This window comes from Dermacentor andersoni, chromosome 5 (genome assembly GCF_023375885.2).
Source record: "Dermacentor andersoni chromosome 5, qqDerAnde1_hic_scaffold, whole genome shotgun sequence".
NCBI lineage: Eukaryota > Metazoa > Arthropoda > Arachnida > Ixodida > Ixodidae > Dermacentor > Dermacentor andersoni.
The window spans coordinates 9,500,400-9,526,131 of NC_092818.1; the positions used below are offsets into that span (position 1 = coordinate 9,500,400).

At 48.0% G+C, this 25,732-nt stretch overlaps 1 protein-coding gene across 2 annotated transcripts in view; it reads right to left on the bottom strand.

Annotated features, from left to right (window-relative positions):
• Rpn3 (regulatory particle non-ATPase 3) overlaps positions 1-25,732 on the bottom strand; it is a 144,547-nt gene that overhangs the window by 21,126 nt on the left and 97,689 nt on the right. For both annotated transcript variants that reach the window (XM_050177374.3, XM_055070104.2), the window contains exons 7-10: positions 10,305-10,487; positions 10,137-10,251; positions 2,745-2,968; positions 1,984-2,139 (exon numbers count right to left, since the gene is read on the bottom strand). In XM_050177374.3, coding sequence (XP_050033331.1) covers positions 1,984-2,139; positions 2,745-2,968; positions 10,137-10,251; positions 10,305-10,487 — 678 coding nt within the window. The remainder of the gene's footprint in view (positions 1-1,983; positions 2,140-2,744; positions 2,969-10,136; positions 10,252-10,304; positions 10,488-25,732) is intronic.

Genomic DNA, 25,732 nt, shown 5'->3' on the forward strand with positions numbered 1-25,732 from the left:
TTTTCGCCTCGTACTATATGTGGATGCGAATGAAAATTTCAGTCAGAAATTTCGGCTAGAAGTTTTGGTTTCGTTATTGCTGTGTGGCTACAGCTTGACTTCGTTATTGCTGCGTAGCTACGGCTTGGCTTTATTGCTCTGTGGCTACGGCTTGGTTTCGTTATTGCTGCGTGACTACAGCATTGTTTCTTTATTGTTGAGTGCACACCTTGGCAGCACACGTGCGAACCACGCTTTGCGATGTATATCTTTTTTATTCCGCATTGAAGGACCAAGGCGTCTGGACCACGAAAATAGTATGCGGCTACTTTCAAGAGAAAGGTTATTTTAGTCGCACAGGACATTGGCAACAGTGCAGCCAGGAGGCAGTTTGGCGTCAACGAGGGAAGCATTCGCAGATGACGTTGACAGAAGGAAGCCCTTTTTGTGTGCAGTGGAACACGAAGAAGCTTTTGCTGCCCGAAGAGTGGGACATCCCCAAAATTCGAACTCGCCCTGACGGAGTTTGTTCGCCAACAGCGAGCCACACACCTTGCTGCGAGCGTGGAGCTTATGCAGGCAAAAGCTAAGGAGCTTGCAAGAAAAAAAGGGCTACCGAGCTCCGCCTTCAAAGTGAGCAAACACTGGATGTATCGCTACATGTACCGTGCTGGTTTTTCCTTATGCCGCCGAACTTTGAATTCGTATAAGCTGCCCGAATCGTTCAAATGGGTGCTTGTGGCTTTCCAGCGCCACATTATTTCCCTGCACAAGTCGAAGAACTTCCAGCTAGGGCAAATCGGCAATGCTGACCAAACGCCGGTTTATCTGGACTTCCCATCGCCCTTCACCGTACACGAAAAAGGCTCTAAACAAGTTTATGTCCGGTCCACTGGCAATGAGAAAATGCGAGTTACCGTCATGTTGTCGTGCACGGCAGAAGGACGCAAGCTTCCACCCTATGTCGTTTTCAAGTGCAAGACAGTGCCTAAAAATGAGGAGCTGCCAAAAAATGTGGTCGCGAGATGCAATGAGAGAGGCTGGATGAACCAGAATCTTGTGCTTGACTGGATAGTCTGTCTGGTGTAGGCGGCCCGGTGCACTGTTGTTGTTCCCGTCCATCATTGCGCTGGATGCATTTCGTTGCCATTTGGCCGACTCAGTGAAGAGACTGTTGCGTGAATCCAACACTGAACTCGTCGTTATCCCGGCTGGGATGGCGTCTCAGCTGCAGCCTTTAGATGTTTGTGTGAAAAAGCCATTGAAGGACGGGGTCAAGTGGTGTTACACAGATTGGATGCACTCAGGTGGTCTGCAGTGACGCTGACCGGGCGGCTGAAGCAGGCTTCGCCAGCCGCGCTATGCAAGTGGATTGTGGACGCATGGGCCAGCATACCAGAGGACACTGTTCATTGCACATTCAAGAACTGTGGGATCTCGAATGCGCTCGATAGCACAGAGGATGAGTACCTCTGGGAAGATATGTCTGACGAAGAACTATCTGAAGAGAGCGCGCTGAGGAAGACAGTGATTGAAGTGCGGAGTGCAATTTAAATAAATGTTTTCCTCGAGTTTTGCTAACTCGTATTATACGTGGATAAAACTTTTTTTTTTTCCACTTCACCTCCCAAAAATGTCACCTCGTACTATATGCAGGTTCGTATTATACGCGGGTCTTTACGATAAGCTAGAAGCTTAGCAGCATAAATCTTTTCATTGTACACATCTGCCGGATCTGTTGAATCACCAATTTTCCTCTCCCTTTCTTCCAGTCTCCAGTTTCATGCTTCATAGCAGTGCATGATAACGATGATGACACAACAGAGCACAGGCTGGGCGGTGCTAACAAAGACGTAAAGTTGCTGCAGAGCAGCCCTCGACAGAGTAAAGCCTGCAGGCCACCTGAGCATACTATTGTCAGTCAGTAGCATTATCAGTAGCATCTAAAACAAAGTGTTGCGACAATACTTTGCGAGTGCAATGTTCATTTCTGTGGTTCATTACCTTGACTGACTGGTTGTGTATGTCCAGGCAGAAGCAGATTCGCTGGTGGAAGGCGGCCTGGGGCTCCCGGGTGCAATAGATATCCATGTTCTCCTTGGACTGCATGCAGCCCCGCTCATGGTCGATGGTGGCCTCAATCACTCCGTCGCGAATGGCCTGGGCACACAACAACAAGGCTGCCACTACTGCTGCGGCACACTACCAGTGGTGTGTTCCTATTCTGGCCAGCATCGGAGGCAGTCTACGTAGACAACTTCAAGCATTGGAATGGGGTTAGAACCATGTCGAAGGCCTTTCTGTGATGCAACGTCTGCTGTATGAGGTGGCACATGGGAATGGAGGAGGAAGAGGCTTTCAGGAGCCCGCATGCCACATCCTGTGTACCGGATGATGCAACCACAATACTTGAAACAGGCGTTTTAACAACGCCACTTCACAGAGAAATGAAAAGCACATATAATAGCTGTATTTTAACTCTTTGCATGTGTAGAACAGAATGTAACTTACAATAGTGCATAGGAAAGCAAGACTGTTTTCTTGTGTGCAGATGACTTTCCTGTTGAGTTTTACAGTTTTCTACTCAGCCAGCATCTTGTTTGGACCGGAAAGTAGCGTGCATCATTGTTTTACTTGGATGTTGTGTTCATGAAGCTGCCTTCTTTGATGGGTTTGTCATATATGGAATGAAACTAAGATGGCCACTGTACGCTTAGCTGTCTACGACGTGTACTGGAACACAGCCAAGCAGAAGAGGCACCCACCTTGGCGACGATGAACTCGGCATCCTCGGGACTGTCCAACTGCAGCTTGTGGGCCACATCGGCAAGCGAGATGCGCAGGTACGACAGGTTGATCATGCGCACGCCCGTTTTGATCACGTTGTGCCGCAGCCGGATGATCAGTGTGAACGTGTGGTCAGCCTGGAACTTGGCCCCGAAATGCTCCAGCACCTCGCCAAACCGACCCAGGTTGCCAGCCCGCACCGCTGCACAGAAGGCACCAGTCACCGTACTGCTGTACGGGGCATGCAGAGACAAGCTGAGCCTCAAGTCGATGCTGGGCCACCAAGCTGAGACACCACATAGCAGTAGATGTCCCCTCAGTGTGCTGTTTTTGCACAGCTGGCCCTATTTGCATCTAGGTGGGGGGGGGGGGGGGGGTATTCTATTATCTGCACCAGTGAGATGGAAACTGGCTGTGCGCGCCTGCTTACTTCTCACTGATACCCCAGCCCACCCAATGACCACTTCAGCAACAGCCAAAATTGACATGTCCACTACGTAGACACTCACATCATCTCTCATCATCGCGGTTCTGATTTCCTAGACAGCCCCTGCATGCTGAAAGCTCCGAAGTCGGTAGAACACTGAAGCACTCGTCGTTCAGTGTGCCAAGGGGTGAGCCTGCACCGGTGGCGCAGACTCGCCCAATTGTTTTGACGACGTGTGCATTAGTTTCACGATACCTGGAGGTCTCTCTTGCAGTGATAGAAGCTGCACTTGGTCTTTTTGAACAGTTTTCAGAGGAGGAAAAATCGCAGTTCTAAGCAGAAATAAATGCTTTTGGAGCAGCAAAATTTGCTGCTTGGAGCAAGGAAACAATGCTTTGCAGCCGTAACTTACTGTACCGGTGCAAAAAGGTACCTCTGCCTGCAATTAACTAAATAACATGCTATAGAAGTTAGCACTTTCAGAAAAATTGCATCCATTATGTATTATACAGAGATTCAAGTTTTTCTTCAACTAGCTCTATTTTTTATTATTGTATCATAAAATAAAGGTAAATGCAGATTTAACCTGATTTTATGGTTAATAATGCATTTCAATATCGAATTATTTGTCCCCAAGCTGCCATTGTCTATTTCATCTGTTAAAGCGTTTCATTTGCTAAACTCATCTCCACAGATACGTGAGAAAACCAATGAAAGAAAGAAAAAAAAATGAGACGCAAACACTAAGGATAGAAGAGACAATACAACATGCCTGCATCACTTTTTTTTCCGCTAGTTTTCTAAAGCATCAGTATGAACCAACTGCCCCAGCAAGCAGCATTTCTACAGCTCGTCTCCACAAGTTAATCGCATACAGCCACCCACTTCTTTAATAACATGGTACAAGTGCCATATCCTCGTGCATTAATAACAATGCTCTGCGCACATGGGCTTAAAAAGCGCATGCCAGTCACAGCGACATGTCTGCCCCCCCCGCAAGGTGCTGGTGGCCTTTTGGTCGGTGCTCGCACGATGTTATTATGGGCGGTTGTACTATACTGACACTGCAAGACATAACTTTTGTAGCACAAGAATTCACAAAAAGAAAGAACGAGTGAAAGGAAAGAGCAGACAGAAAGTCAGGTGCTACTCTTTCTGTCTGCTCTTTTCTATCATGGATTTTCATAGATCACAAACACAGCTGCTATGAACAAAGTCGCTGCTGTTTGTGTTGTCCCCTAACCCTCACTTTTCTTTGAGTGATTTCTCAACATTCAGAATGTCATATGGCTGCTCGTACTAAGAAATTTTCGTTAACTCCGCACCAAACTGTAGATCTCACCGCAGGATCCTGACGAAACGATACTGGTTAGGCCTGGTGGCACATAGTGCGATGAAAAGTTGGCCCGCCAGCCAACAGACTGGTGGGCTGTCGCAGGGCCGAAACCGGCAACGAGCGCAGAGCTTAGCCCCCTCGAGGAGACGTTCTGCCTGTGTCGCCCAGGTAAGGCAAGGCAACGAAAGCAGAACGTAGCCTCGAGGAGGCACAGCTCTGCGCTTACTGCCAGTTTACGGTTTTGTGGGCTCCGGTAGCCGAAACTCGTCATTCCAGAGTTCTGCGGGTAACCACATTTTTCTAGATCCAAAAGTTGATCTGGCTTATACAGAGACCTCACTTCAATCTCCCAATCACAATGAGACTGTTGAAACGCTATTTAAAAATTAAAATATTTTTGTTAATTAGCAGTTCATTACCACTTATCCCCAATCACCCCCGTAGTCGGCAGCACTGCCACCATGTCTCCAAAGAAACAGTCCTTTTGTTTCAGAACGGCAATTTCTAAATATTACTTGAAGTTTTTTGTAGAAACACCCTGCATATTACATATAGTATTCACATAATTCTGCATGAATACATACATATTACCACATTAGCCATGGTGGTGCTACAGGTTGCAGCGTGTCCAGAGGGAAGCACACGAGAGGAGTCTAGCTGCATACATGCCTCGTACATTACGCATCTCCAGGGGTAGCTATATGGTCTGTCGCGACATAACTTTGACATTCATCACGAGATGGGTTCTGCCAGAATTTTGGATTAGGATAAATTAAAACTGAAGCTTGTTTCACTCACATGCTCAAAGTGAGTACTTTTCAGCTTTATGCACATGCACATTTTGGTTGAGGCACCTGCTGTGCAGAGGCCGATCTCAGAATGACCACCGAGTCTGTACATTGAGAGTTAAGCTTTTGCCACGATTGTGAACCACGGCGAACTGGACTCTTCACACACGTTCCCGACTTATGGCCTTCGCAAATGGATGGTTTGCAACGCCATGTCTACTGCAAAATTGAAAAAGCTTTCCTGCGACGTTTGCAAAGCTCATACCATTTGCACTGCACGACGTCGTTGACGCCGACTGTTCTAACAATAATAAACCCGAGCCAGCCAAATCAACAATAACTGACGCATTTCCTTAAATTCGCCTCCGCGTGATTGGAGCGAGCTGCAGGGTAGGGGTCGGTGCCGCCGGTGGCAAACGCGGTGGCAAACGATGTGCCCTGCAGGGGTGAACGTAAAAGGCAGAAAGCATGCCTCCCTTCAACTGTTGCTGCATTCGGCTGGACACATACACTGCCACCTATTTCACCTGCTTGACATCAGGTGAAATAGATGAGTGCACTGGATGGATCGATGTTATGAGTGTCCCCTTTGGACTGGTACGGTGGATTACACCACTAAGCGCATGCGGCCGTAGCAGACGGCGCAGATAAAGACTCCATCCTCAAGCGCCTGCGCAAGCTGCTGCTGCCGCCTGACTCCAGCGCTCGCCACATCGCGATGCAATGCGCTCCGAGTTTTCCCCTAAGTGTGAAACAGCCTGTACGTCGGTGCCTCGTAGTTCTGTGCGTGCTGTATGTTCTCGGCACTCACTTTGCACTGAAGCGATAGACAGCACGAATGTCACTTCGCTCGCTGCTGCTGATGCGTTTCCTCACCCAGCGTTCTGACAGCGAGCGTCCGTAGTCATTGGGTGTGATGTGTTTATGTTTGCTGTGCGCGCTAACACCATGCTTAGTATTAGCTAGCTAGTATTAGTTAGCTAACACCATGCTTAGGCCCCAATAGCTTGGGGCCCCAAAGAGCTTTGCGGGTGTTAGCGTTGGGACAGGTAGGAGTGAAGTGTTTTAAAAGAGGGCTTTGCATTTGCGGATAGCATCTTACGCTGACAGCACCACTATGGCACCAAAGAAAAGCTATTAGAAATAATGAAATAAGATATGCCATTTTATGATAGAAATAGTAATTTTGACTTTTGCGTTTTATCGTTTAAATACAATTTAAAGGTTATTCAATTAGCAGGAAACAATTAGTTGTGCTTAGTTTTGATTAACCAACCTTACGTGCCTTCACCAGCCAAGCTAGGCCATGTTAGGCTTACGAGCCATAAAATCTACAAACGAATTCACAATCAGCAGCGTCTAATAAACCAATCTTCATAACACACACTATTTGAGAGAAAGCGATAATCGGAGTTACTTCTAGTTTGCGAAAATCACGTGTTACCCCGAATCGGGCCCAGTTTGGTGCTAGGTAAGAGCTGTCGCTTCGATGGGTGCAGCTATGTTTGTTTACGCAAATCTTTTGGGGCAGCTTTTGGAGCTCCCGCTAAATCAGTGAAATAGCATGCCCAACGCAAAACCTAAACGCAGTTTGCGTCTCATGCATGCGTTGTCAGCGCTCGCAATACCAAAAAGCATAGCTGGGATATGTGTTTGAACGCCACCAATGCGTAGTGAGGGCGAGCTCCACCACTGGAAAAGCTAGCGCCACCATCGGTGTGACGTGGCACGAGGGATCACGTGGACACAGCGGCCGCGTCGGCTGCTTCGGAAGCACCGAAGCAAGCTGAAAACGAAAGTTTAAAATCCCATCTGCGGCGCGGTTCTGATTAAGCGGTGAGGCTTTACCGCCTTGGGTGTCTGCTTGACAACATTTGAAAGTACTATAATAAGCAGTGGCTGCCTTTGGAGGCGTGCAGCATGGTAGGCTACTGCTCGGTTTAGCAGTGCCGGATGTTTGCAATGGAGCCGGGTGTCAGCCTTATTCACATGTAGCCGCAAGACAAGGAGCTGCGTGAAGCTTGGCTGGCGAAACTTAAAACCGGCAGGCAGCCATCGGCTACCACTGGGGTATGCAGCAAGCACAGACGCGAGGAACACTTTCTGCTATGGCGCCGGGACTGCGCGATGTTCGGTGAGTAGCAGAAAACGCGCACTGAGACGCTTGCCCACGCCCGCTGCCCAGCTAATGTCATGATGGCTAGGTCTATGAACTTGTTGGTGCTAGATACTGGCTAGTTCACTGAAACGGAAAGGAAGCGGTAAGATGCAAAAAAGGCACGGCATACGGTTGTGTTATGAATTAATGCACTGGATTACGAAAAAGAAGCAGAGGACAATCGCACGCTAAGAAGACCTATTATTGAAATGTCCAAGAATTTAGAAGACAAAAAAAGATTGAATCGTCGCGACGGCACATCACAGTCGCCGTAGCTAGGCATCGAAGTCTCTATAACGGAATTATTTTTGAAGAGTTCTGATAGCGTCCACGCAACAATGGTTGCTAGTGTACTGTCATATGCTCATATGCTACGGCCTAAAGCTCACTCACGGCATGGTGTGAAAGCGCGCTCACAGCGAAAGCAAAACATAGTGCGCTGACATGCATGCAGACGTGCAGTCGGTCACCGCAAACATGTGCGATCGCTGGATTGAGGCTTCATTCTGTTATGCCCCATTTGGTTATACAGAAAGCCCACTATAAGAACATACTTCACATAGTTTACTCTCAGCGTTTGCCTACCTTTCACGTAAAAAGCAGGTTCGGGAGACTCAATTATGGCAACCGCGCCCAGTGGCGTTCACTCTGCGTATTCGGTAGATAGCGTCTGTAAACGATTCTGTGCTTTCAGTTTGCCCAAGATTATTATATCGACAGTCAAAAACTTCCCTCGTTTTGAGAGTACCTACATAAATGTCCAGGAGGGCTGCCACGTGGTGTTTTTATTGAGCGCCGTAAGCGAAACCTATGAGGAGCGCGCCGCGTGATCCCTCATACTAGGCAAGGAAGGCGCTTCCGACAGATGGCGACTCCGTAAGTCCTCGCCGCTAATAGCGGAACTCGGCAGCGTGCTGCCGGTGCAAGTACAGCAGAGACCAAAACATCGCAGCAGGCTGTGATGCGTTTCGTGAGTGCATTTTAGGGCGCACCAGCTCTGGTTCCTGCGGTCAGTAACGCTACGGTGCTTGTGCTGCACCAGCTGAAAATGCCGTCCTTCGATGCACGCGCCGTCGGCTGTTCTCTTGGGAGCATGCGCAGAATGATCCCCAACCCGCGCACTGCTTTGAACGGCTGCCTGCAATCGTTCGCGCAGGGGCGTGGCATTCCTTCAAGCTCCATGCTGTGTGGGCACCTTTTCCACGGCATCATTGTGGGTCGGCGCGACGAATGCGTGGATAGAGCAAGAGCCATGTAGCCATCTCGACGTCGGGCTGCGTCGGCCACGTCCAGCGGTTACGTTGGCTGCACCAGTGCTTCGAACTATAGACGTTGTTTTCGCCAACGTGACAGAGCGTGTGTGCGCAGGGGCTGTCGCTACGTCAGACTATATATACACCTTAACAGAGCAATTTTTTTCTGACTTACATTAGTTCGAATTAACGAGCTTTTACTCTATCATATCCGAAAGAAAGGAGATAAATGTGTAAGCACTCCCTCTCATGCTTTGCCAGAAAAAGAAATCGCTTTTCGCATGTAAGATTATCATATTGCTGAATATACATGCCTGGTGCACACATGCCTATGGTGGAAAAGGCATAAAAATGGCTGGTGAACTTCAAATAAACTTCCAGTTGGCAGTCAGCACTTGTTTGTGGTATGTGTTTCTTATGTCCATGTTTTATTCATACAGTTAAATCTCAGTCCTAAATATGAACCAGCTAGCCCTCATCAAGATATTACTAGTACTGGAGAGTATGTTGAGTTTCGAAAGTGCATTGAAGCGAGAGGCACACTTTTCACAATAGTGGCAGCCTACTGCAGACGACATCATCAGATGTGGGGCAGAGTGGATGCGAAAGCGTGGCTTGCTTCGCTTAATTAGTACTACTAATGTGAAGATATTGTCGACATGGCATGAAGCCTGGGGCTTTTGTAGCAAACTCTCAAGTACCGCAAAGTGAATTTTTTCTCATTCAAATTTACTTTCTTCGATTCACCGATAATTCGGAAAATGTTGTGGTGATTGTACAGTACTCATGGAATGAAATGCGACAGGGAAACTAAGTAGGACACTATGTGTGCCATTGCTCAAGTGTGCCGCGTCATACTGTTATGAATTGGGTCACAAATGTGATGCGTACTTTTACATAAGTGCACAAGCCAAAATTACACCGATGTCACACAGACCGCTGACTGTAGAAATGAAACTACAGTATGCTCACAATCGTTGCGTTTCATTCTGTGAGCACTGTATTTGCATAACAGGTCAAATTTCTATATAATGAAGCAAATTGCCAATACCGACAATTTCATTATGTCGAGGTTTTGTGCTGTTAAATGACCGACATTAAATGTGCCTGGGGCTTTTCCTGTGCCTTTCAGCAGAATGGCACTTGGTGATAATATTGAATCCAGCATTAAACTTTTTAACAATGGCAGCTGCGTTGTGAGGAACATACTAATGGAGCAGATGGCTCAGCTTACAATGTGTGCCACCGTGGCTCAGCAAGAGCCAGCATGTTGAGAGTGCCAACCAGAGTTCCCCAGCATCGTGGCAGTGGAGCCAGTGTCTTAGTGCAAAGCAGTGTTGAAAAATTCACTGGTTTCATCCTCTGAGGTTTCTAGCAGTAGGACAGCCTGCAGCCTTCTTGGACTCACCTTGGGTGAGCTGGAAGTAAGGAGCCAGGGTTCGTCGCAGGGGTGCTTGCCGGAAGATGGACCGATCTGGTATGTCACCCAGCAGCAGGTCAACGGTAATGGCCAACTTGTGCACCTGCAGAACCAAATACCATTAACTTCGTCCCGGTAGCAGCTGACTGCACCCACCGTCTGCTTGAATCCCAGGGCAGCATGTTGAGGCGCCTTGCGAATGGCCTGCAGGAGATGCCGCCTAGCCTCAGAGTAGTCTAGCTGAATGGCACGGATGCGCCCCAGGTAGTAGAGGTAGCGTGCCCACTCATTGTTGGATGCGGCCTCTGGAAAGGCAGACTTGGACACCAGCTTGGACGCCTGCGCAAGGAGTTGCCATCTGCTCACGAGGAGACTGCCTGTGCAATCCTCACACACGTGAATATACGCACTACCAAAAAGCACGCCATGTGTAGTTCTTATTGTGTTTGTACAAGACAAACTGGCTATGACCTTCTGATCGAAAGGCCAGAAAGATGAGAATAAAAAGAGTTGAGTTGAGTTTAATGGCACATAAGCAGCTTAGGCTATCATGCGCCAAACACTACGTATAGATTCTTTAAAAAAGTTGGGACACCTCAGTGAGTCCTTGTCTGGTTAAGAGCCCGGAGAATCCCAACAAATTAACTAAAGACCTCAGCCTTCTTCTCAGGGATAAGAAGGTGGATGAGGTGTTCTGTAATATGTAGATTAAGCACTCTGCGGGGTTTTAAAACTTTATGAGAACTCCTGCTTGTTTTAAAAAGCTAAAAACATATGATACATCAACAAGCGCATCTTCTAAAATCAAAGCTGGGTGAAAAGGGTGTGTTCTTTGTAAAATATGGTAAAAAGCTTCTTCCTCAGTGGTTCAAGTTTTCTGCATGAAAATAGGATATGGTTCACTGTTAGTTCATCTTCACATAGTTCACATTGGGGTTTGTCTTGCTTTGTTAGAATGAAGTTATGTGCTAGGTGTGTATGTCCTATGCGAACACTGCACAGAATCACTTCTTTGAAACGTTTCTGGTGTGTGCAAGATTTCCATTCGCCTAACATGGGTTTTAACAGGTGTAATTTGTTGTTTACTTCATTGTTCCAAGCAGACTGCCATTTTCCTTAGCTTATGATGCATTAACTTCATGCAGTCGTTAGAAGGCATCTTTACTTTTGTGATTTCTTTGTGCCGGGCTTGTGCCGCGCATGCATCTGCTCTCTCATTGCCACTAATTCCGACATGGCTCGGAACCCAGCATATTTTAATGTTCAGTCCTTGTGTGGTGGCTTTTATTAAATTGTGTATAATGTCTCCTAATAATGGTGTGACTGCATTTCTGGCATGAAGAGCTGTGAGCGTACTTAGGGAGTCTGTGTATATGATACTATTTGCGAGGTTCTCCTTTACTATTTTCTGTATGGCTATAAGAATGGTGTAACATTCAGCAGTGAAAATGGATGTGCACTGCGGAAGTCTTACTGTTTCTTCCCAGTTCCCTTTGACAACTGCACTTCCAACATGGTCATTTGTTTTCGAACCATCCGTAGAAAAAACTGTGAAACTGCTGTATTTTTCTTCTAGTGCCAGAAATTCTTGAATAATGTGTTGTGGCGGAGTTTGTGCTTTACAGAACTGTGTTAAAGTAAGATCGCAAGCTGTCGGAAAGATGAACCATGAGGGTAGTGGATTTTGTCTGTGGGTAATGCCATGTGAAGAGTCCACTATGCCTAGATTCCGACACATCTCTTCGAATCGCAGGAGCAGTGGTCTTGTAGTTTGTGGTTTCTTGTTGAAAAGTACTCATGAAGGGCATTTTGTTACAACGGGATAGCAAATGTGTTTTGGTAGAGATTGTACCTTAAGAATATATGCACAGGTTAGAGCGGCTCTTCTAGTTTCTAGTGGGGGTTCGTTTGTTTCTACGTAAAGGCTGGTTATAGGAGACGTTCGGTATGCACCGCATGATATACGCAAGCCTGAGTTATGTACTGGGTCTAATTTTTTTAGGTATGTCGGTCTTGCTGAACCATACACTATGCAGCCATAATCAATGAAGGAACGTACTAAATAACGATAAATGTGTAGAAGACATGTTCTATCAGAACGCCAATGTTTATATGACAGTACTTTGAGTATATTTAGTGACTGGGAAGCTTTCTTTTTGAGGGTGGTTATGTGTGGTAGGAATGTGAGCTTTTTGTCAAAAGTTATGCCTAAAAATTATTGTTCATTCTTTACTGGAAGTACGGTTTCATTTAGATGTAGGGTGGGGTCAACCTGCAGGCCTCTTTTGAGTAAGAAGAGGACAGCAACTGTTTTTTGGGGTGAAAATTTAAACCCATTTTTGTCTGCCCAAGTCGCGAGCTTGTTCAATGTGAGCTGTATCTGTCTCTCGCATGTTGGTAAGCTGTAGGATGTGCATGGTATTTGAAGGTCATCGACATATACAGAATACATAATGGACCTTGGAATGATTTTTGCTATGGAGTTCATTTTTACTATGAAAAGTGTCGTACTTAAAATACAACCCTGTGGCACTCCATTCTCCTGAACGAATTTCTTCGAAAGGGTTGCACCAAGGCGTACATGAAATCTTTCAGGCAGTTCAGCATCCTACCACGAATACCAAGTTCTGCTAGGTCGTAGAGAATACGAAACCTCCAGGTGGTATCGTAAGCCTTATCGATATCGAAAAAGACTGCTAAACAGTGCTGCTTGTGTGTACGAATGCTTCTCGGACTGTATTTCCTAGGCGGACGAGATGATTAGCCGTTGAACACATTTTTTTAAATCTGCACTGGTGGATGTCAAGGAGTTCACGTATTCAAGAGTAAACGTCAGCCTAATGTTCAGGATACTTTCAAATGATGTTGCCAGACATTTTTTGAGAGCTATAGGCCTATAACTACTGGGGTGGTTGGTGGTTTTGCAGGTTTCAGGAACGGTACAATCATGGCTTTTTTCCAAGCCTCCGGAATTTTTCCCGATACCCATACTTTATTGAAGAACTGCAGAAGTGCATTCACAGCAGCGTCTGAGAGGTGAGCGAGCATTTCATAATGTATTTCATCAGGGCCACGTGCCGTCTGTTTACCTGCGGACAGTACCTTTTGGATTTCGTGAGGTGTGATTAATGTATTATAGGACTCATTTGTAGAGCCACTTGTAGGAAGTTTTTGTTTTTCGATTGTATGTTTTTGCTTCAGGAACGATTGAGTATAGTGTGAGGAACTTGAAACATTAGAAAATTGTTCCCCTAGTACGTCTGCCTGTTCCGGTATACTTGTTTGCGGGCTAGGAGCTATTAAATATGGAATTGTGAAAGGGGAGAAGCTGCCATTTAATTTATGGACTTGTTCCCACATATTTTTGGATGTCGTTGAACTGTTGATTGATGATATGTAGTTCTTCCAGGAAGTTTTCTCAGCATCGCGACGGATGCGGTGTGCATTGGCTTTGGCCTTTTTAAAGTTTACAAGATTATGATGGGTTGGGTATCTACGGAATATGCCCCATGCTTTGTTTTTTTTTCTTCCCTACATTCTTGCGTGTACCAGATTTTATGATTATGTCGAACCACTCCTGAGGACTGAGGAATAGCTAGCCGTGCGGCATTAATAATACAGGTTGTGAACAATTTGTTCTGATCGTCGACATTTAGATTATATGAAAAAACTTTTTCCAGGCTGGCCTGTTCTTGAAACAGCGTCAGTTTGCTAAGTGTAGCTTCCAACGACGTGGTTTGCTTGGGATGATTTGTGGTGGGGATAAGTTAATTTTTACAGGAAGGTGATCACTTCCGTAGGGGTTGTCAACAACATCCCATTTAAAATCTGTAAAAACTGACGGAGAACTAAAAGATATGTCTAAGCAGCTCATTCTTCCAGAGTTCGGAGAGCAGTATGTGTGCTTTCCTGTATTGAGCAGGCAGACATTATTTGATAAAATAAAATTTTCTAGGATACGGCCTCTAGTGTGTTTGGTCACTCCCCCAAAAAAGCGAGTGTGCATTAAAATCTACTACTACATATGGCTCTGGTAGTTGTTTAAAATGTGCTTCTAAATCATGAAGTGTAACATTTAGATGTGGTTCCAGATACACAGTACATATTGTAATTGTTTTAAAATCAAGGACGGTCACTGCTGCAGCTTCATATTTCATTTGAAGCCTGATTTCATGAGTAGCAGCACCATTTTGGACTATAATCGCGACACCTCCAGAGAGCCTACTCGCTTGCTCTCAGTCGCAACGAAATACCTAGTAATTCTTTAAAATGTTCTTATGTTGTGGTCCTAAGTTTGTCTCATGTAAACAAAAAGCCACAGGAGAAAAAGTGTTTAAGATATCTTTTATGTCACTGTAGTTTTTGATAAGTCCACGACAATTCCAATGTATCAGGAACGCCATGTTTAATTATATTGTAGGGGTGTGGCTATAAATAACTAGGTCCCTCGTGTTTGAGGACCCGTTATTGGGGTTCTTTCTTTTTTCATTTTTTCGAATGAGTTGTGCCTCCGCAGTTGCGGGGGCGGACTGGAAGTTGTCTCCATGGCCTCTCCTGAGGCGCTGGAGTTCTGCGACACCGCGGGTGTGTGTGTTTTAGGCCTCTCCCATTGGGGAGAAACCTTTCGGACGGCCGACTTGAGGGCCGGCGGGCCCTCAAGTCGGCTTGTGCTGTCTCTGCCAGGGGCGTGGGTGGCTCTGCTGGAGGCCCGGTAACCATGGCCTCCGCAGCCGCCGACGGTTGGTGTGGCACTACGCCCCGTCGCACATTGGCGAAGTTACTTCTTCCATTGAAGGAGAATGTGTTTGTTTGCGCGATAAGTCTTCTTGCTTCTTTGGATGAAATGTTTTCTTTGGTTTTCAACGTGATGATTTCTTTTTCTTTTTTCCAGGACGGACAAGCCCTCGAGTATGGGGCATGTTCTCTTTCACAGTTTATGCAGTGCACTGCACCGTTACAGTTTTCAGTAGCATGTTCTTTCGAAGCACATTTTGTGCAAGTTTTGCGGCCCCAGCAACTCTGTGAGCCATAGCTGAACCTCTGACAAGTGAAGCATCTGCGGGGGTTGGGAATGTAAGGCCTTACATCTATATTCAAGTAGCCGACTTCTATTTGTTCAGGGAGTGTGTTGCTGTTGAAGGTGAGGATCAGGTGTTTCGTGTCGATTTCTTTGTTGTCCTTCCGGATTTTGATCCGGTGAACGTCTATGACATCTTGGTCGGTGAGCCCTTTAAGCATTTCTTGTTCTGTTAAGTGTACGAAGTCGATTTCTGATATTACACCGCTGACAGTGTTGAGGAATCGGTGGGATGTAACGGAGACAGGGATGTCCCCAATGGACGCAAGGTATGACAGTTTGGTGTATTGCACATTGCCTCGAAGTTCGAGCAGCAAATCGCCACTAGACATTTTTGACAGCTTGTAGCCAGAGCCGAGGGCTTCTGTCAAGGATTTGGATACTGTGAAGGGGGACAAGATTCTTGCTGGCTTTTCTTGTACTTCACTATGTATTACATGGTATTTTGGGAAGGCTACTTTTCTTTTCTGGAAAAATTCAGTTGCTTCGGTCCGCCCTCTTTTTTAAAAGGGGCGATCTTTTTTGGGGAAAGGAGGAGCCATACAAAAATTGTGTTGTTCAGTCATGGTGCCAGCCGCCCACCATGAAGCCCAACGAGGGGACGCGACAGGAACATGTGAACAAGTCCTGCCCACGCCAGCTGTACAGCGCAACTATAACCAAATATGGCTGAATTCAGGACAGCTCGCCACACAAGGTTAACCCTAGCCACCCGGACAAAAGGAAAATCCATGGGGAGGAGGAGACAGGAGAGTTGTGAGAAAGGAGATAGGAAAGTGAAAGATGGAGGGGAGGACAGGAAAAAGTGACTGCCGATTCCCCTTGGTCAGGTCAGGCCGGAGGTGCCATCTACACGAAGCAGAGGCCAAAGAGGTGTATTGCCTCTGTCGAGGGGCCGTAAAGGTCCAAACACCCAGCATTGGCTAAACCCGGACACGGACACGGCTAAGCCACGCACGGTTAGACGCGGGAGGGTCCAACCCCCATGTGCTTGGGTACGTGGTGTCGCAACACACCAAACGCCTGCTGACGCAGACGCCCCTGCGGGGAGAATAAAAAGAATTTACAATAGGGGTGAGGTTGAGGAGACCCACGTTCCCCTAAGGTTCACTGGCAAGATCCACAATGGACTGTCTTTGGCATTCTCCTCCATATTGCCTTCAACCAAAATACAGTGGGAAACCGCAAGGGCCACTGTCATTGTGGTGCCGAAAGGGCAGCTTAGATATGCACATTAGAAAATTAGGAGAAATTACCTAAACAAAAGAACGCCACTTATTCTGCCTAAAACATTTTATGAAAACCCAGACTGACAATGATAAAATGGGAAGTACCAGCAGCGATTTTCATGCTCAGAAGCAGCTCCACAACTGCACAGTGTACACATTAAAAAACAAAAAGAAAGCACCACCTATGATGCAAGAGAAAGGAGCCTTGCTGAAGATGTGCTGGTGCACGATTCATTGACCTGATGTTTCTACAAAAGCCTATTTGCAAGCTATGTGATGTTGTAGCTTCCTATATCTTCATGGTGCTATTTTCTCTAATTTGGAAAAAACATATTACAGATTTATTCCCAATATACTAAAGCACGACGAATAAAAACACAAATGGAAGTGGCATACCTTGCCGCCAAGATTTTCAGTGCGCCGGTAAGAGTCGCGTGAGGCAATAAGATATCACTCATCGTCACTATCAGACAACTCCTTATTGCTATCAACAGACCAAAGCATTTCATCCTCCGTGCTGTCCATGGCATTCAAGATTCCACTCTTTAAAAGCCTTGTTGACCATGGCAGACGGGATCGTGCATTATGCATCTTTCACCCATCCAGCAAAGTCCTGCAGCGAGGCAGGCTTCCTTTTATTGGTGGGTGTGAATTCGTGGCAGCCACTGACAAGCCATTTGGTGTAGAGCAACCGAATTCTATCTTTCACTGGCTTGTTCGAACAAACATCGAGTGGCTTGAGCTGCGATGTCATGCCACCGGGTATTATGACAAGGTCGGTGTTGCATGCAGCCAGCTTGTCCTTGATGCGCTGGTGAAGGTGGCACCTGAATGCATCGAGCACAAGCATCCCACGCAGACCCAAATTGCCGTCGGGTCTCTTCCGCCAAACGTTATCAATCCAGTCAGCGATCAAGTCTGTGGTCATCCAACCTTTTTCATTTGCACGCACAATCATGCCACTTGGAAGCATGATTCCTTTTGGGAGCGTTTTCCGTCTGAAGATAAGATACAGAGGCAGCTTGTGCCCATCCGCAGTGCAACAAAGCATTGCAGTGACTGGTTTTTTTTCTTGGCCGGAAGACAAAACGTGCCCTTGCTTTGCCCCCTTCTTTTCAACGGTTGTGGTGGCAGGCATGTCAATGTAGAGCGGCGTCTGATAGGGATTTCCAATCTGTCCAAAGTGGTGGCCGTTTCTATGGCGCAACTTCAAAACATACCGCTGAAAACTGCAATTTCTCTTCATATTTTTCTTCTGACAATTTTTGACATATCCCCGTCCACCTTCGAACAGAAAAGCTCTTTCTTTTCACAAAATCTGATAGCCAGCACCTGCTCGCTTTGAAGTCACTTTGCATTAGCCCTTTCTGTAGGGCTAACTGCATCGCCCATACTTTCAGCAGATCGGTCGTCACAAGCCGCTATGCCGCTCGCTGCTCTTGCACGTATTCCGCGAGCAGCTCTTCTATTTCGGCAAAGTGGCCCTGCTTCAATGCACTGAAACCCTCCCTTGTTGCTTTGCTGGCGAAAATATTGCTACGGAACAGTATTTCCAATGACGAAGAGGCGAGCAGTGAAGAGACGACGACGACGATTGGAGGCTAGCGTGGGTTGTTGCCTCTTGGGCAAGTGTGGCGTATTCCCTTGTAAATATACTTGTACAGTAAAACCTCGTTAAACCGTACCCGCTTAAACAGTAGTTTCGGTTTAAAAGTAGTAAAGTCAATTCCCCGACTCAGCGTTCATTGAACATAATGTATTTTGTATCCGCATAAACCGTACCAGCTTATTGCGTACGCATCGGTTAAAACGTAGCGTTTCCACTTTTCGTCGCGCAAACACGGCGGTGCGTCGTCTCCACCGAGCGGTCCGGCAGAACAACAAGCCTCAGAGATCGGTACAACGGCCTCCAAGCGCCCTGTGCGTTTGCACGTGAAGCCGCATCAACATCAACATCATTTCGACGCCGTGCCAGAAAGCGAGAGAGCGTTATGGCGTCGTGCAAGCGAGGACTGCCGTCATGCCGAAGCTCGGATAAAAAAAAAGGACGCCGGGTGCTCAGCATAGAAGAAAAATTAGACATCGTCCGTGCTATCGAATGTGACACGAAGAAGTCGGCGCGGGCCCGCGACATGGATCTGCTGTTGACTACAGTGTGTGGCATTTGGAATGCGAAGTTGCTCGGTAGCGCTGCTGCGACCGCGAAGAGATGTCGGCTACAAGGTTCGACTTTTCGCCATCGTTGCCTCTGTTGTTGTCGACTAGCGACAGTGATGAGGACGACACGGAAAGCGACAGCACGGGCGATTCAGGCCGGACAGTGGCAGAAGCTGCGCGTTACGTCAGCCTCGTGAATGCAATCGTCGCAACGAGAACAGGGGCGCGATAACGTAACTATTCCAAACGAAAAGTTTTCCGAACTCCGGCACCTGGCAATGAAAAAGGCGCCCCGGAACTTATGCAGCACTAGTGCACGCGTGCACGGAGAATACGCAACGCCAACGAGGAATCTGCCGTGCGAGTGTTTGCCGAAAGGAGGGGGGCTGGCTGAGAAGCTGGCACGCAGCTTGAGTAAGTTTGAGGCTGCTGTCGTCGTGCTAGGCCGCCGCGGCATCAAACGAAAATAACACTTATGTCGTGCTAAGTGAATAAATACTGCATGTTTTTTCCCCTTTCATCGCACTCTCTCTGAGTTCCGTTTTCTACAGGTAAGTGGGCAATCTCATGCTATTTCGGTTAAACAGTACTACTGTTTAGTACGTACTTTTTCCGAGCTCCGGCCGACTACGGTTAAACGAGGTTTCACTGTATATAGCTTTTCGTCTGCGTCTTCCTACGTAACGTATCTGGTGGAGGTGGACGTTCCCTGTACCTCGTTACGGAGCTTCACAGTGGACGGTATGCCGAGCCTTCCTTCATGGCTCCCAGCGATGACAACTCGACTCAGCCGCCTCCGACACCTGCTGCCACTTCGACGACCTACATCACTCTCCCCGCTCCTCGTGATCCTGGCGTATTCTTGGGAAAAGATGGGGAAGGCGTCGAGGACTGGATCGGCCTGTACGAACACGTCAGCCGCAATAACCGGTGGGACCCTACTATCATGCTCGCCAACGTAGTCTTTTACCCCGGTGGCACACCTCGAGTTTGGTTTCAGACGCATGAAGATGAGCTCACCAGTTGGGATTCGCATAAGCAAAAGCTCCGAGACTTGTTCGACAACCCCTACGGTCACCAACTTGCCGTGCAGAAGGCGCTTTCCGGCCGTTCAGGACGTCTTGGCTCTGTGCCACAAAGTTGACGCACACATGACTGAGTCAGACAAGGTTTACCACATCCTCAAAGGCATTGCCGATGATGCCTTCAACTTGCTCGTTTTCAACAATGTGGCCACGGTGGATGCAGTTATAAAAGAGTGCCGCCGCCTGGAACTCGCTAAAAACCAACGTATCGACCAGCAGTTTGCCCGTTTGCCCAACACCCCAGCGACATCTTCCTGTGCCGACGTTCCCCGTCCCAACAACACTGGCGATGTTGTTACCAGAATCGTCCAGCGTGAGATTGAGGCCGCCTATCTGGCTGCCTTCAACTTCAGCCCCACCAACGCAAGTGCAGTCACGGTTTCCCTGATCCAGGCAGTTGTCCGCCAGGAGTTCAAAAACATGGGTCTTCACACCATCTGCTCGGCCCATCGCCGATACCCAGCCGGCTTCTTCGATTCCGCCTCGTCCCGCATCTTCTTACCTACCATGTTTCCGCAACCCCTCTGAATGGCACACTGCTGACAACAAGCCCATTTGTTTTCCCTGCCGTTGAATCAGGCACATTTCTCAGCACTGTCGCAGTCGTTTGAGTTCCCAGACCCGGTCTACTTATACTGCCTACTCTCGCCCCTCCGGTGGCCCTTCTCAACCTTATTCTGCATGCTCCGATAATGCCGCCACTTATTCTCCTGCGCCGAACCGCCCCTATTCTCGTTCACCTTCGCCCCAACGACGACAATCTCGCTCTCCCCAGCCCCGTCGCTCCTTTTCGCCGACTCCCTTCGGACGCCGCTCCCAGCCGGAAAACTAGATGATGCAGCGCCTTGAGGTGACACTGCGTTGCTCCCTACGCCATCAAGTCCTCTACTGACGTTGCCCACTCATCTGAACCTTCTTGACGTGCAAGTCGACGGTCTTTCTGTATCTGCTCTTATAGACACTGGGGCGCATTTGTCGGTAATGAGCGCTGACCTCCGTACCCGCCTGAAGAAAATAATCACGCCCGCCAGGACGCCTGTTGTCCGTATCGCCAATGGCAGAACAGCCCTCGTAATTAGTATGTGTGCCACCCACGTCTCCTTCGGCGATCGCTCCACTATTGTGCTATTCACAGTCATTGCCCACTGTCCCCACGACATCATCCTCGGCTTACTTCCTCTCCGCACATTCAGCCCTCATCGATTGTTCCGCCAGTACTCTCCACCTTGACCTGCCTGTTCTGGATCCCGCTGAACCACACCCCAGTCGCCTCAGTTCCGTCGACTTCGTTCGCTTGCCACCTTCGGCACTGACTTACGTTGACTTAGTGTCATCCCCACCGGCGCCCGACGGTCACTACATCGCGGCTCCTATGCAAGACGTCCTATTTACACGCAGGATCACAGTACCTCATACAGTTTTATCTATTAAGGCGAATTGTGTCTGCCTGCCAGTGGTCAATTTTGGTTTGATGACACAAGTACTGCCACGCAGGATGTCTCTGGCCTAGCTTTGCTCATTCGAGGATCACTCAATAGCATCTATTGAGGTAGACGACAATTCAGCCGATCCTCCTCTACCATCTCAGTCGACAACTTGTACCATCGCCGACTTACAGAAAATGATTGCGCCCGACATGCCGTCCGAGCACGCTCGTGAGCTCTACCGCATTCTGTTTTCCTACAACGATATTTTTGACTTTAACGATCGTCCTTTGGCCCAAACTACAGCTGTTAAACATCGCATTAATACCGGCGATGCCCCTCCTATTCATCGCCGCCCGTATCAAGTGTCACTGGCTGAGCGTCAGGTTATTCACACAGAAGTTTGCAAAATGCTTGCCAAGAACATCATAGAACCGTCATGTAGTCCATGGGCGTCACCTGTTGTACTGGTAAAAAAGAAGGAGGGCTCATGGCGCTTTTGCGTGGATTATCGGCCCCTTAACAGGGTTACCAAAATGGACGTGTATCCGCTACCTCGGATTCATGACGCCCTTGACTACCTCCACGGTGCTCGCTACTTCTCCTCTATTGACCTTCGCTCCAGCTACTGGCAGATTGCCGAGGACGATCTCGACCGCGAGAAGACTGCTTTTGTAACACAATTCAAAGTGATGCCGTCCGGTCTGTGTAACGCTCCCGTCACTTTTGAACGCATGATGGACTCCCTTCTTCACGGTTTCAAATGGTCCACGTGCCTGTGCTACTTCGACGACGTTATCGTATTCTCCCCAACGTTCGCTACGCACCTCGAGCGCCTCTCGGCAGTCCTGGACATTTTTCGTTGAGCCGGTCTGCAACTCAACACATGGAAGTGCCAATTCGGCCGTCGCCAGATTACCGTCCTTGGGCATCTCGCTGACGCGAACGGAGTGCAACCGGACCCAGGCAAGATCCATGTTCTTATGCACTTCCCTGTTCCGAAGTGTGTCAAGGACGTGCGCAGTTTCATCGGCCTTTGTTCGTACTTCCGTCGTTTCGTGAAAAATTTCGCGGCCATAGCACTAACCGAGCTACCACTAACCACTAACCACTACCACTAACCGAGCAAACAATACCACTAACCGAGCTTTTGAAAAAAAGACGCCCCTTTCCAATGGGGCGATAACGAGGCCTCTGCATTCTCGCATCTAATCGACCTTCTCACAATGCCTCCCGTTCTGGCCCATTTCGATCCTTCTGCGCCTACCGAAGTCCGCACTGATGCCAGCGGTCACGGAATCGGTGCAGTACTGGCACAACGCCAGCGCAGCAACAACCGTGTTATCGCTTACGCCAGCAGGCTCCTCTCACCCTCGGAGCGCAACTATTCAATAACCGAGCGTGAGTGTCTGGCCCTAGTTTGGGCGGTTGCGAAGTTCCGCCCATACTTATATGGCCGACCTTTTTCCGTTGTCACAGACCATCACGCGCTTTGCTGGTTATGCTCATTGAAAGACCCTACAGGAAGACTTGGTCGCTGGGCCTTACACCTCCAAGAATATTTGTATACTGTCACCTACAAATCTGGCCAACTACAAAAGGACGCTGACTGCCTGTCTCGCTACCCGGTAGACGAGCCTGACGACGCCGACAGTAGTACTGCCAATGGCATTTTCTCTGTGTCTGGCTTCGCTAACATCGCCGTTGAGCAGTACCGAGACCTATTGCTGCGAGCACTCATCGAGCGTCTGCGCTCTACACCTACCGACGCATCCGTTCGCCGATATGTCCTTCAGGGCGGCATTCTGTACCGAAGGAACTTTCTCCCTGACGGATCTGATCTTCTTGTCGTGCGAAAACATCTGCGCATACTGTGCTCTTTGAGATGCATGACGCACCCACAGCAGGACATCTTGGGGTAACCCGCACCTACGAGCGCGTCCGTCGCCGCTTCTATTGGCCTGGTCTCGCTCGCTCCGTCAGACACTATGTTGCTGCCTGTGATCCCTGCCAGCGTCGAAAAACACCTCAGCTGCTACCTGCCGGTCATCTTCAGCCGATCGCCGTCCCTGTGGAACCATTCTTTCGTGTTGGATTAGACCTCCTCGGTCCCTTTCCCACGTCATCCTCTTGGAAGAAATGGGTAGCTGTCGCAACTGATTATGCCATCCGATACGCTATCACGCGGGCTCTCCCTACCAGTTGTGCCACTGACGTCGCGGACTTTCTCTTGCGTGACATTATCTTACTTCGTGGCGCCCCATGACAGCTGCTTACTGACCGCGGTCGTAACTTCCTCTCGAAAGTTATCGCCGACATTGTGCGTTCCTGCTCCACTCAACACAAGCTGACTACCTCGTACCATCCTCAAACCTGACATAGCGGTTAAACCGTACTCTTACCGATATGCTGTCGAAGTACGTTTCCAAGGACCACAACGACTGGGACATTGCCCTTTCTTACGTCACATTTGCTTATAATTCTTCCCGGCACGACACCGCCGGATTTTCTCCCTTTTATCTACTCTACGGTCGCGAACTGACCTTGCCCCTTGACACGGCACTTCCTCCTGCTTCGATCTCAACAAGCGAGTATGCGCGCGACGCCATTGCCCTCGCCGACCATGCACGCCAGCTTGCCCGTGCTCGACTGAGGGACTCGCAAACTACTCAGCAGCGTCAGTACAATGCCCGTCACCGTGACGTACAGTTTTCGCCTGGTGCGCTCGTGCTCTTGTGGTCGCCCTCTCGTCACGTCGGACTTTCACAAAAGCTCCTTTCGCGATACACAGGGCCCTACCGCGTGCTGCGCCAGGTGACGCCTGTGACGTACGAAATTGCTCCTGTGAGCTCAACCTCGTCATCTACTGTGGCATCTAGTGATGTCGTGCACGTCAGTATGCTCAAGGCCTACTACACTGCTTCCGAGTCCGTCCTTTAGCCGCTCCGGGACGGCGCTTTTGCTGCCGGGGGTAGTGCTACGGAATAGTTTTACCAATGACGAAGAGGCGAGCAGTAAGAAGTCGACGACGACGATTGGAGGCTAGCGCGGGCTGTTGCCTCTTGGCCAAGTGCGGCGTATTCCCTTGTAAATATACTTGTATATAGTTTTTCGTCTGCGTCTTCCTATGTAAAAATGTTCTCCTTCTGTTTGTGCCAGTCCCACACGCAAGTTTCGGAAACTCCGAACGCCCGTGATGCGGCGTGATGCGGCCTGATTTCCGTCCCGTCTCCGCGCCTGCGATAACTTTCCTTTTAAATGAGGTATCATGGTGGGCTCGTCGTGTCTTCGCAGTCGGCGCTTCCATGCTGATTGAATAAATGCAGAAAGCTGAAACACAGGCAGTAGACTAGGTTACACCAGCGCCTGGTTACACGTACAACATGGAGGTACGCTCATGGAGGAAGCTACGGCAGCTAGGCTGGAAGTGCGTACGAGGCTGCCATTTTTCTAATTGCGATGGCGATATGGTAACGCGGATTTAGGGTCGTACTTGATTCTAAGGCGCTGTCATGTTTAAGAGGCATGCAGCGAAAAAAGAAAAAAAGAGGACGATGCGTGCGCATCTATCCGAACGGCATGAGCCCTCGAGGAGCATGACCTGAGCTGTGATCGGGAGAGAAGCGGCGCTGAGCTGGCATTTTCCACGTGGCTCTGGGCCAAGGTCGGAGCGGTGCATGTTAGATTCGAGTAAACACGGTAAGTGACGCATGCATGTTGGGACAATATTTTTCATTCTACTGATGCCAATGTGGTTTATGACACTTTTTTTAGTTGTTTCTCAGCAGTGTACAAAAAACACTATCTAGAAACGTCCAGAAAGGATGAAAGGCTGTCGAAAGCCATGGATGACACGTGAGCTTTTGCACAAGATTGACAAAAAAGATTGTTTACTTAAGAAGTTTATGCGTATGTGTAAAGAAGTAGACCTAATTGCATATAAGCGGTTTTGAAATGCCTTAGATAAGCAACTTAAAAATCAAAGGAAGTGTATTACTTTCGTCTATTTTCTTCCTGTTCTAAACAAACAGATGCATTATGGAACAAGCTGAATTCACTTATGGGACGGAGCAAGAAGAAGGAACCAGTGACGGAAGTCTTACACGGTGAGGGAACAGTCAGTGTTGACCATATGGTCAATGAGGTTAACAACTATTTTGTGCAGCGATATTCTGACACTGGGCCACGTGCATCCTACACAGCTCTAGATCCTCATATGTAAACACATTCTTTTTAGAAGCAACAGTAGAACATGAAGTTTGTGCTGTTTTCTTGGGCTTCAACAACAGCTGTAGTTGCGATGCTGATGGTCTGCAAGTACGGCCAGTCAAATACGTAATAAATAATATTGCTTCTGTGCTGACATATATATATATATATATATATATATATATATATATATATATATAAATTTTGTATTTCAATGGCTGCTTTTCCATCCTTTATATAAGAAAGGAGACAAAAAAGATGTCTCGAATTAAAGACAAGTATCGATCTGCCTGTATTTTCTAAAGGTTACGCGAGAACAATCTATAATCAACTATATCCTTTCTGTAACAACCACGTGATAACAAAATGTCAGTATGAATTTATAAAAAAAATTGATCAACAG